Source organism: Cenococcum geophilum (genome assembly GCF_001692895.1).
Source record: "Cenococcum geophilum 1.58 unplaced genomic scaffold K441scaffold_47, whole genome shotgun sequence".
In the NCBI taxonomy this organism is placed as follows: domain Eukaryota; kingdom Fungi; phylum Ascomycota; class Dothideomycetes; order Gloniales; family Gloniaceae; genus Cenococcum; species Cenococcum geophilum.
Window position 1 is genome coordinate 942,708 of NW_027137605.1, and position 13,366 is coordinate 956,073.

Genomic DNA, 13,366 nt, shown 5'->3' on the forward strand with positions numbered 1-13,366 from the left:
CCCTATAATTGTAAATATACGTTATAAACGCGTACCAAATAATAAATATATATTACGAATGCGTACTAAACGATAAATATATATTACGAACGCGTACTAAACGATAATCCCTATACTAATAACACTTCCCTTTCTCTAAAAATATAGCTACGCCTACTTTAAATAACTAGAAAGACTCCTTACTACTAGGGGTAGCTAAGTATACAAAACTTATTAATAAAGACTAAAACGAATTCGCCTTTAATATAATAACTTATACTGTAAAATAAGTTAATAGCTTTCTCCTATACTATATTATATTTTACTAAAATAGATATTATACCGACTTATAACTATAGAAGTATTTTAGGGAGGATTTTATAGGATGGACTGCTAATACCTAGGCACTTGGTAACGTTAATATTATTTAGGATTTTTAAGACTTCCTTTATAGGAATGGGGTATATATTACTAAGAACGGTAACCTAATTACTAGTAATATTTAGGCCGTTATTACTAGTATAGATAAACTAATATAGACGGAAGCTAAAATTATACGTTAACTACGGAAACCTAAAAACAACCTATATTCTTTGGAAGGTAACTTTAATTTATATTAAAACCCCTAGAACGCTAACCCCCTACCTAGAGCTACTCCCTTACCTAGAGGTACTCTCTTATTTAGAGTTGCTCTGCCTCTACCTCCTCTACTCTAGCTAACTAGTAAGCCTCTATTATAAGAAGTTACGAATCTAATAAAGGTATATTTGGACAAAAAGAAGAAGTTTAGAGAAAAACTGTATAATATACTCGGAGTAAAACTATAGGTCTTCTATAACTATTGTAATAAGGTTAGAATTTAACACCACTAGTACTATTACGCTTTCTCTATTATGTTAAAGAAATAGGTAGTAACATTCTATTACGACTATATTATAGGTAAAAACTATAGCTTTAATATAATGCTTTAGCTTATTAGAACCCACTTTAAGACTAATAAGAATCGCTAACTTTATATATCTAAATAGCGAGAGACTATATTCTAGAGAGTTATTGCTTTTAACCTAATAAAAACTCGTTTAGAGTGCCTTTAACTACTCTTTAATAAACTCTAGAAAATCTAATATGGACTTACTAAAACTTACTAAAATAAGAACAGCCTAAGGGACTAGGTTATCTTAGCATGCCGTAGCGTTCCTAAGTATAACTTAGCGCTATATAAACCTATAGACATATTTAAAGGAGTATATGCTAAGCTATGCTTTGCTGTAAGTACTGCGATATAAATATAAGAATCTTAATAGCTCTATACCAAAAGCCCTACCTAACTAAGCATTCTTAACTAATATAATTATAACTGGACTAATTAAATATATAGCGGCCGTGGTAGGGAATACAGTAAAGGGTATAATTAACGTCAACTATAAGGTAATTATAGAGGTCCTTATAGAGGTTTATTTCGAAGTAATTACTAAAAGAAGTGCTACGTTTATAAGAAGCCAAATTGCTGGTTAACTAGACACTTCCTTAATAAGCGAAAAGAGGTATATAATAAGTTCCGTTAAAATATAAGAAACGTTAGAAATTATAAGGTTATTATGGCCTACTTCTAAAGCTTCCTAGTTTAATATAAAGGCGTAGAAGACCTTAAGGGTAAGGTTAATAAGACTAAATAGCTCCTTATAGATATGGAAATTGAGGACTACTTACCTAACTAATACTTTACTAAGTATAGTGAGGTAAATAGTATATAAACCGTCGCTGTTTTTAATAACTAATCTACGCTCTATTTTATTATAAAGTTAGATATCTTTAATAAGCTAAAGGAGAGCTCCGCGTTTTCCTTTAATAATAGATACTTAGCAAACGTCTTCTATGGTATTATGCCGGATACTAAAGCTATAGGAGTATCTATAGCAGGAGGACCTTAAGTTTAAGCCCTTTAGTAGCTTAATAGCTTTATTTAGATTAACTATTTAATGGTAGGCTAACACACGATTTGTTTTAGTAAAGGTACTATAATCTCTTTTAGTATAATTAGGGTTTAAACCCCCTTAGGGTATATTACTTTTTACGTTGTTCCTATAAATACCCCGTTTCTATTTTATATTAGAGATATAGATAAACTAGGCGTTAAGTTTAATAACTTTAAGAATATGCTCGTATAGGGAGATAATTAGGTGCCTATTATACGTAAGTAGGGTTACCCTTAGCTGCTCCTTTAATAACTAGAAAAGAGTGTTACTTAGAGCTATTTAACTAAGTTAGAGTTACGCCAACTATACCATTGTTTTGGTTACCTATTAGTTTACTAATTACTTAGGGTTCTTTAATAAGTAGGCTATAAAGTTAAAGTTAAGGCAATTAAGCATTTTATAAAATACTATTACCACTGCTAAATAAACCAGAGGTCCCCTAGCCGATTTAAGTTCACCCTTAAAGATAACTACGACTTTAACTTCTATATTATCGTTAACGTTATATATTTTAGCGGCAAGCTAGTACTCCAAGTTATTAACTTCTTAACCTCCTTCTAAGCCGCACGATTCTTAAAGGATATGTTAGCTAGGAACGTATAGGATACCCTTTAGTTATACTAGATTAATATCTACCTAGGACCCCCTAATTAAATCGTCTATAACGTAGAAAAGAACTTTTTATCTATAGAGTTCCGATAATAAATAAAGGTAATGGTAATTAAGGTTAAGGAAGTCCCTATTAAGGTATATAATAGTATTAAAAAAGTGGAGCGATATTACGCGCCATTACGCCGCGTATATAAGATTATCTCTTTAGAACTAAAGGACGCTAGCGAAAAACTTACCTTATAAATAGCTGTTAAAGCTATTAACAATTCCGCTGGCCTAGATGGACTTATACCTATATTACTAGTCTTTAGCGCCTACCTATAAATAACTAACAATTCTCTACTATCTCCCTCTATTGTGTAATAAGCTAAGGCGATTTATAAGGTAATAAAGGAGGTATAACGCCTCTATGCTATACGCTAGGTTAATAACGTACTAGAAATAAAAAATGGCCTAAATACCTTAACTGCGCTTAATCTGCTACTCTAGTCTAAAGTACGCGTATAGCGTAAAAGGGGAGGATAGTTAGGCCTATATTAACTTATTATAATTAATAGTTAAACTTATACTATTTAGATGCCTTACAGACCCACCCAATTCTATTTAACTATTATTAAGCCTTACTATAAAGATAATAATTCCGAGCCTTTATAGGATGCCCTAGAAGATGCCCTAAAAGAGAACTATAATTAATATGCTCTAAAAGGCGACTACGATCCCAATATAATTGTAGTAGATGCGCTATAACTATGACGCGGTAGAGGTCGCCTAAAGGGATTACAAAATCGCTAATACCTTATTAATTTTAAAGAACAATTTGTTGCCGCTATTAAGAATAAAGTTAAGTTATTAATAGCCTTTATAACAGCTAAAGAAAAGGCTGACTTTAAGCTCGCAAAACAGCTCCAAAAGAAAGGTCATATTATAACCCCAGGAGCTCCTTTCTAAGCATCCAATAAGTAGGAGATTAACGGTCTTATTGTAAGAGGAGTCTTTAAATTTAAGAAATATAACCCTACTAAGTTTAATGGAGTTCGCATCTTTAAGTTAAGAATGGTTAATAAGATTAAGGGTAAAGCTACTAACGCCCCATTTAAGAAATTAAGGCTTATTATTTAAGGTTATAACAATAATAGTAAAGAGATAATTCTTAAACAATCTCCTATAATTTAATAAGCTAGTTAGCAAGTTATTGTTGCATTAGCTTCCTCCTTAATAAAGAATAGAATAGTAGTTTATTTGCGAGATATCACTTAAGCCTATACCTAATTAGAGACGCACCTTTAGCGCTTAATATTAGCATACCTTCCGGAGCAAATTCGCCACTAGTATCCTAAAGACACGATTATAGTTATACTTAAACTATTATATAGAATTGTAGAGGCAGGAACTTACTAGTGGGCTACCTATAGCAAGCACTATAAAGAGAAGCTTTTAATAACTACTTTTATATTTAATTCCTACTTCCTTATTACAACTACGGGAACCCTATTTAAAATCGTTGGTATATAAACTAATAATATAATTATCTTAGGAGACGACTAATTTTTAGCTCTTAAAGAGGATAAGCTAGTAAAGGTAAATCTTATAGCAAAGCTAAAGGAAAAGCTTAACTTAATAACACTATTACTCTTTAATAGATGCATCCTCTCCCTAAATAAGGATTTTATTGCTTTACGCCAGAAGGGTTAAGGTAAGAAGATTGACGTTATTAATATTAATTCTCTAAAGCAAGGATATATGGAGCAACGTGCTCGCGGAGCTTATATTGCTTCTATCTATTAACCTAAGGTTTTATTTAATCTCTCTATTGCGGCTTAATACTAGGAACTAATTAAGAATAATATTCTTGCTCTAAATAAGCGTCTTTTCTGGTAAATAAACTATCTTAATTAGGGACTACTTTACGTACCTATTAATCTCCCTACCGCCAAGCTCTTTATATTTATTAATAAATCGTTTATAAATAATAAAGATTTTAGCTCCTAGTTGGGATATAAGATTATTATCGCAAACAAATTTACTAGAGAGAATAACTTTATAATCTATGGCAATCTTATTTATTAGAGCTTAACTAAGAGTAAGCGCGTTACCTAAAGTGTTTTAGCGTTAGAGATATATGGAATGGTTAGTGGAGTTAATATAGCAATTGCAATTGGAACTACCCTAAAGATAATTATAGATTAACTTAAACTTTCTATTATCCCTATAATTGTATATACTAATTTATTTTCCCTCTATAAGTGTTTAGTTAAGCTTGGTACCACAAAGGAGAAGCGCCTTATAATTAATATTATAGCACTTTAGCAATCCTATAAGCGTTAAGAACTCTTTAAGATTTAATAGATTAATAGCTAAGATAACCCGGTAGATGTAATAATAAAGGCGAACCTAAATAAGGCACTAGAGACGTTTGTTAACACGAATACTCTACGTATACGAGTTAAAGGTTAGGTTAAAAGGGAGTCCCTAGAAATTTCTTAGTTACATAAGGTCTTAAGATATTTAGGAACTTTAACCGGCGGTTAAAGTTGTCTAATTGGTTAGATTCTGTAGACCCTAACTTAAACTAGCTAATTAGGATTTTCCATCCCCGGGATAGAAAATCGCTATTAGCTCGCTTACCGCTAGCGCCTTGGCGGCCTTACTAATAAGATACCTACCTATAACTTATAAGTAAGAAAGCACTACGTGCTAAAAGGTAAATTTTAGGACAGCGAGACTTATATTGTAATGGCAATAGTAAGTAAAAAGTATTAATTTTTGTTCCGCTAGTTAAGCGGTATATATATAGATGGCAACTATAAAAGAAAAGTTGCCAGTGTTGGGAATAAAGGCAAATGGTCACTATATAAGGTATATTGCCATTATATATAGCAAGTTGCCGTTATATGCGGCAAGTTACCATCACGTGCCGCCGCGGCACTAGCGTAGTGAGGAACCTTAAGTTTCTTACCCCTTTCTTTAAGAAGAATAGAGAACAATTATTATACTATCTACGAACCGTAGCTACGTAATATCCCCTTATGTAACCAACAGGACTAGTACTTAGTTAAATTTAGCCTTAGCTAAGGCATTATTTAAGTACTTCCTTAGTACCTTTAGCTCCTTAACTAAGAGGTTATAAAGTAGTCTATATAGGATCTCCTATCCCTTTTTTAAGTCAATAGTATAATGGCCTAAATAGTATTAGGGTAGCATCCCTACTTCCTTATATAAGAAAATATTACTAACTTCCTTTAACTAATGTATTTCACCACTTAGTGGCCCACCCCACTTAGTGGCCCACTCTATTTCTCACCAAAAATCGTAAAAATCATAGTATAATATCTCAACAACCACTTAATAATAATTTCTAAAATTTTATATTTAAGCTTGCATATATACTTTACTTCTTTCCTTTTAATTTTAAATAAATCTATAAAGCAGTTATAGAGATATTAGAGATATATAGTTTTAAACAGCAAATTCTACTTTAATTTTTATATATCTATAACTACTAAATAAATTACTTTAAAATTAAAAGAGGAAAAATAATATATATATATAAGCTTAAATATAAATTTTTAGAAATTATTATTAAGTAATTGTTGAGATATTATACTGTAATTTTTACGATTTTTGGTAAGAAATAGAGTGGCCACTAAGTGGGGTAGGCTATTAAGTGGTGAAACACGTTATAGGAGAAGGATTAGTAAGCTACTATTGTTTTACTTACTAGGCATTAATCTAGTAATTACTAAGGTAAAGACCTTAGATTTTATTTAGAGAAACTCTATAAAACCCTTAGGGGTTTATAGTAATAGAGACGAGCTATCTAGCTTTTATCGCCACGCCTTTGCTTTATAGTTAATAAGAAGTTAGGCCTTTTTTAACCCCAGTATACCTAGAGTAATAGTAGTAGATGCGTTAGCTATTTTATAGTAGATAAGGGTTACTTCTCTAATTCTACCCTAGCTATTTTTTATTCTTAATAGTACCTTATAGGCTTTATAGTAATATACCTAAGTTTTATTTAACTAGAAGTAGGTAAGCAATTCTATATCTAGTATCTTAAAGTTATGCTCTATAGCGAATCGCTAGTTAATTATATTTACTTTAGCGCCGAGATTAAGTATTATTAAGGCCTCCCTCCAGGTCTGCTTAGATAGGACTTTACTTAAGATAGTAATAGCTTCCTTATAATCTAGTAGTAGCTTATCCCTATAGGTATAAGGGGCTCTAAGGGCGCTTACCTTTTCCTAGTATAGAGATAGCGTTTACGCTATTAGACCTATTACTATTACTACTCTAAGCACTGTTACTACTAATATCCTAGCTTACTACAATTTTTATAGTTCTTATTAAACTGGGTTAAACCCCTAATAGTATTACTTCGCCCTACTGTTAAGTTGCTAGCAGTAGTTTTAAAATTTACTTTCCCTAAGTTACTCGATGGAGTAGTTTTTATATTTAAGTTCGCGGCGTGTCTATTGCTCCTAGCCTATAGGGCGCTTACGCTTTTTTAGTTTTTCTTTAATAGGGCAGCTAGGGAAACTAGCTGCTTTTAAGTTTATAGTAATTTCTAATAGTTTATAATAGTAAGCCGTAGCTTTAGCCGCAGCTTTATAAATAGATGTATTATTAAATGGTTCGCATTATAAAAAGGGTTAATTTACGCTTTTAAAAAGGTTAGGTAACTTATTTATAGGTTAATTAGTTTGCTATATTACCCTTATATAGGTTAGGGCTATATAGAGTTCTTAACTAATAGGACTCTTAATCTAATTAAGTAGGAATTCTATAAGATCCTCTTAGGTAAACTATATACCTAGATAGTTATCTTTATAATATAGCTAAAGGGTTTTATTAGTCCCCTTTATATTATATATAGTAAACGCAACTCTAGTATTCTTATTCGCGAAGGCGTTAGGCTTTAAGTAGAACGCTAGCTTTAACCTATTACAAAAGTTTTAGTGCTTTTAAATAGTTTTACTATTATGTAGAGAAATATTCTCTTATTTAATGGCCCATTTTAATAAAGCGACTATTATATTAGTAGCCTTTCACTTAAGATTTAAATATATTAAGCTACTATCTAAGTACTTTAATAGAATGCTCTAAGGTAGCAGATCTGGGTTAAAAATAGAAGTTAATATCGCCTTACCGCGTTAACGCCGTCTTAGTATTTCCACCTCTTCCCTAAGCTACTATAGTTTTCTTTACTTTAGTAGTTATAGCTTTTTATTCTCTAGCCGTTATATTTCTTCCTATATAGTGTCCTCGTCTATAGCTTTTAGTTTTGTTTAGGATATTGGTCTACCTACGTTATTATAGAGCCGATTTCTAGACTTAGTACTATATACTACGCTAGTATTACGCCCACGCCTTACTATTAGGTTAATAGGCTATAATATAGTTAATAAATATAGGTTGTCTTTTTAACAGAGGGCTGCTAATATATAGTCGTGGCCTTAGCAGACCGCTGTATTGCCGGGCCGCTACCCCTAAAAAAGGGAGAATTTAGAACTGTTAGGGTGCTAAAGGCCTTAGGGTTTATAGCGGTGTGATAATAGTAACAAAATGCAATAAGTATCTTGGTTCTTAATAAAGTAGAACTATAGAACTAAATTCTGCTATTCTCTGGTGTGGGGCTACTATAGCACCTCGCCTACGCTTCGCCTGCGCTAAGCCGGTTATGGTAAGTACGTCTTTATAGCCTAATACTAACCCCCCCTCCCCCCTTCTTTCTATATAGTATATAATTACACTATATAGTACCTATATAGTATAGCAACTAAATAAATAAACTATATACGCCCCGGGAAGTCTATAATAAGCCTCTTATTCCCTATTCTATCTAATAGCCTAGACTTACCTATAGTATTTCGTCTTCCTCTATATCTTTAGCTAGGGATATATATAGGGAACCTAGGTTAGGGGTCTAGGGTAAGGCACCTAGTCTTATAATAGTTTAAATTTGTCCTACTAATCCTTTAGAGTAGAAATTATACTATAAGTAGGAAGACTATAGGCATATTTTTTTTAAATTTATATCCGTTATATTATACTACGTACAATACTACGCATGCAGCCTCTAGGCTATAGCGCTATAGTCCTATATATATNAATCCNTTAGGNCAGCTTAANATNTACTAGTAACTATNTCCTAGTNGTTTATAAGCCCCTAAACTAGGGGTTTATAGTTCCTTAGTAAAATACTAAGTTATAAGCAACTACTAGATAATGAGAAAACGGTAGAAAACTATAAGAAATAAGAAATCCTAACACCTATCCCTATCCTTTTGTAATTTAATTCTATCCTTTTGCTTACTAATATCTCTTTACTAGGAGCCTAGTAGGAGTTACCTCCTTCTATAGATCCTGCTGTTGTTAGCCACTTTCTAGTAGCTATCCCTGTCCTACTTAGAAATAGGAAAAGCGCTTCTCTTCCTTTTTATGTACAAAATAGCTTTTCTAGAGAGAGAGAAGAGCTTAGTTTCTTTTACATTTCTCTTCTTTCTTCTCTATATAGGTTGTAGTCTAGGAGTAAGTGCCTAGGGGTTTATAGTACTTTACATTCCCTAAAGCATCTACCGTCTTTATCCTCCCCCCCTATTACTTTAGAGAAGGATTTAAAATAGCCTTTTCCTAGCTTTAGCTAGAAGAAAGCTAATTGTAGCCTTTTAGGATATTTATCCTTAGGGGCTTTAAGAGAAAAGGAATAGCTTCCTTTACAGATCCTAGTATAGTGTTTTCCCTTATTCTTATTCTGCTGCTAGTTGTTTTTCCACTATTCTAGTATCTTTTCTCTTACTGCTCTCCCTATATAGGCTAGGGAGGTATAAGAAGATTGTAGTTTTCTTCTAGAAGGGCCCTTTTTAGCTAGCTTATCTGCTATTTCGTTCCTATAGATTCCTAGATAGCTAGGGACCCAGTAGAAGAACTATAGGCATATATATATAGGGCAAGATAGGTAATTTAGAGATTAAATCTTAGTTTAGGAGACTGTCTCTAAGCGGTAACCTATAGTACTTCTTCCTCCCGTTAATGTAGTATAGGTACTACCTAAAGGAGTATATACTATATTGCTACTTACATCTCCCTTAGAGGTTTTTTTATATCTAACTTAATAGTATTTATCTATATAGACCCAGATAGGGACTGTATTAGACATTAATTAAGAACAAATAATTTAAAGCTTTTATTTGAGATCTAGTCTAAAATATCCTTAATTATTCTATTAAAGTTTTTAAAGTTTTACTAATTTTAACATTATATTTTAAAAAAATTATCTAGTTAATACGTTTTTAATAAGTTAATAATTATATTTAATTATATATATAAACGTTTTTATTAATTTTTACTTTAATTTTTAATTATAAATTAAATTAGAGTTTTTTTATTATAGATTATTATAGATAAGAATAAATTTTTACCGGTCCACTTAATAGGCGACTTAATATTTGCAATTGCCTATACCTTATAAACATATATATAGAAGTGCGTTTAGCGCTAAAATATTATAGGATATCTTTCCTACAATAAGGAATCTTATATACGTTATTCAATTTAATAATAGCCTTAACTTTTATATAAGTAGGGGTAGAGTTTTTGGTACTAGGAGTATAACTTAAGCTATTTTTAGGCGTAGTTGGGCGCTATATTGTGGTGGTAGGGGTGGTAATACAGGTGGTAGAGAAAAAGTCCATTTTTTTATGTGGGCACGATTTTTGGCTCCGTGTGGTGGGTTGATCTGCCAGTCGACGGTTGATCACTGACGCTATTGATCCACGAGATTACATGCATCCTGGATGTAATGCGGAAGGACAATAGCCATGCCTTGTCCAACAGTCCTTAGGATTTAGTTTCCTGAAAGCAAGCTCAACAGTTTTTCGCGAGGTGGGCTAGGGTCGGCCTTGCTGCACGATAAGCGCCAGTCAAAAAGGCGTAGCAGGCATACAGCAAGGCCACAAATGACATTTGAAGCTTCTACGCGCATCAGATGATTGCCCTGTCGCCTTTTCGACACCGGATTTCTGCAGGAGTCTGAATTAAGATAAACGTACTTGGGTTTTTGCCTTACGCCAGAGATGCAAGCGTATATTTTAGCTTTCAAGTATATGAAATCTTTCTAATTTTTTAACTATAATCGAGGGTCTACCCCGAAGCCTGGTGCACCAAAATGGCAAATTCAGCAATACCACTAGCTAATCTTGTCACGGGCTATCCAAAATTGGCGGGTCAGATGGGATTACTTCCGGAAACGGCAATCTTTCGTCGCTTTGGAGCTTTAAATGCGCAGAATCTTCTCTATTTTCAAGCCGAACTTGTAACGCTTGAAAAGCAACTCCGGGAGCTTGAATTGTCCGACAATAAAGACCCACACGGAATGAAATCCCAGTATGCTCTTGACTGGTACTGGCTGAGTCAATCCGCAGACGATGGAGGCGATGAGCAATGGAAACTTGCTAAGAAAATTAGAGTGGCACTAAGAGAATATAGTAAATGCTAAACTAATTATTAATTCATCTGTCACTGACAAAAAGCTAACTCTAGGCGTAGATGAAGCATTGATACAACAGTCCATCGTTCTCAGCCTCCCAGAGCCAAGCAAATGGGATTTGAATGATATCCAACACTACCTTGAGACCAAGGACATGGGCCCCTTAGCCTTTATTGGAGACGACGCAGCCATCTGGGGCTCTACACAACATCCTAAGTCCTATTGTCCAGACTTGGTTACACTTCGTTCTCGCCGCAGGGAAGACTCCTTCTCGAACTGGGTGACAGAGAAGGTGGTCTTGAAACTATTTAGCTATGGATGTGCTCGGCTGAAGAAAGCATCAAGGGTCTACGGTGTGGTTGGATATAAAGATAGCAAAGTCCTTTGGGTGACTTTCTGGATTACCACGGTGTTGGCATCTTTGCTACCCATTGCATCAATCGCCGTGCTTTACTGTGTGCAATCTACTCTAGCACGGCTAACTGTCATCGCTATTTTCAATCTCCTCGTGTCGCTCTGTTTGACAGCTTTCACTACGGCAAAGCGAACAGACATATTTTCCGTTGCTGCTGCGTATGTACAAGGCCGCGCGAAGAATCATTTGAACCTTCATACATTATATCTAACCATTTAACAGATTTTCTGCTGTACAAGTTGTCTTTATTGGAGCGAGCAATAATAATTCAATCAACACCATCTCTAGTTGATTTATTGACAGATCTAATGACAAGGAAAGCACGACGGGCTTAGAACATTTGAATGTTATTGATGTTTTTTTTCTCTTCAATTTAGGGGCATGGCTTATCTCTACTTGGTGTTGTTAGCCCCTACAGTTGAGTAAAATCTTCGTTTCCACTTATTATACTTACTTGAGGGGTCTATGCGAGGACAAGTACTCTGCAATATTATACTCACGGGTATATATGATTCATATCATATTTAAAATCGTACTTTTGCCTACTAACTATAACTTGCAGTGTCTTAATTCTTTATGGGGCTTCTACACAACTATATCTCTTTGGATTTGTACCCGCGAAAAAAATACACATGAGAGGCTACTTAACCTTACCGAGCCACCTATGCAGAAACTAAGTTGCTTTAGTGTGATAGGTGCCATACGTATTGTCCGGATTGCATGCTTTGGCTAGTTTGCTTCAAAATACTACCATGAGGGATGAAAAGCCTTAGCAAAATGCGAGCCAACACGGTCGCTTGGCAAGACGTTCAGAGCAGCATGAGTTTCATAAATTCTTAGATCACGAAACTCCCACTACAAAGTATTCAAAACCTCCGGGCAGTGAAGCCAGAAGGACTGACTGACGGCATCAGGCAAAGAAGAGAAACACGAGAGTGGTTGGTCAGAAACTTGAGGCAATTTAGGATGTTTGAGTCGTTAATCATCGTGGCGGGAATTAGGTGATCAGGATTAATAAACCAGTTTCGTTTAGCATCTCGGGCTAGACGATTGGTGCAAGAATATGAGTTGAATCAAGGAAAGGGACTGTGTAGAAGAAATGTGGCATATTAGATGAGGGCGATTAAGGGATACAGATAAGGAGTGCAATATGAGACCTACCTACCCTGCCTATTGTGACATTATCTACTGCTATGGGAGGTGGACGCATCACAGCTAGTAAGTGCCTAGAACCCATAATCCTGTCTAAGCTTCTTAATCTATGACTCATAGATTTTAATTTTAGCTTCGGTTGACGAATTATATTTGCTGCCATGAGTTTCGCTGACTAACCATGAGGCAAAGGTTACGCAGCCGCCTAATGGAGTGTATTATTATAGCGTGAGATCTGCTAGTACAGTACATTCTCAATCATGTCTTTATGCTCAGGAATCCCCCAAATCTATAAAACCGAGGTCCGGCTGGTAAAGGACTAGGTGAGATGCGAGACCGTCTCCGCTTGCAGGTCATTTTCGTCTACAGTCATCTTCGCTGGTCTAGTGACAAAGGCTATTGGTGTGTCTAGAAGCATTCGTATGAGATCCCGAAGGAGATTGCTGTCGCTACAGGATCAGCTGTTGCTGCTTCTGTGATTCGACCGCAGTTATGTAAACTAAGACAGACGCACCAATTGCAGCAACTCCGAGGATTCTCAACTGGACCCACGTATACACAGCTAAAAGGAAAACCACTGCGAACGTTTCCGAAGCCATACCTACATATATGCTTCAGGGTAGTAATTCCTTTGGCAGCGAAATTTCGAAAGTAGTCAGATTATCCTGCTTCCGACCATGAGATTCAGAGTCTTGATATCATATGACTACTATTTACTCCCTTCTTAACAACTACGAGCCGAAAGAT

The 13,366-nt window shown here is 34.6% G+C and overlaps 1 protein-coding gene across 1 annotated transcript; it reads left to right on the forward strand.

Moving 5' to 3' along the window:
• Positions 1 to 10,731: 10,731 nt before the first annotated feature.
• On the forward strand, positions 10,732 to 11,686 carry K441DRAFT_579282 (uncharacterized protein; the record flags this gene model as incomplete). Its single annotated transcript, XM_067644329.1, has 2 exons — positions 10,732 to 11,050; positions 11,118 to 11,686. 2 exons carry the CDS (start codon positions 10,732 to 10,734, stop codon positions 11,684 to 11,686), a joined length of 888 nt encoding a protein of 295 aa, XP_067499949.1.
• Positions 11,687 to 13,366: the final 1,680 nt, after the last annotated feature.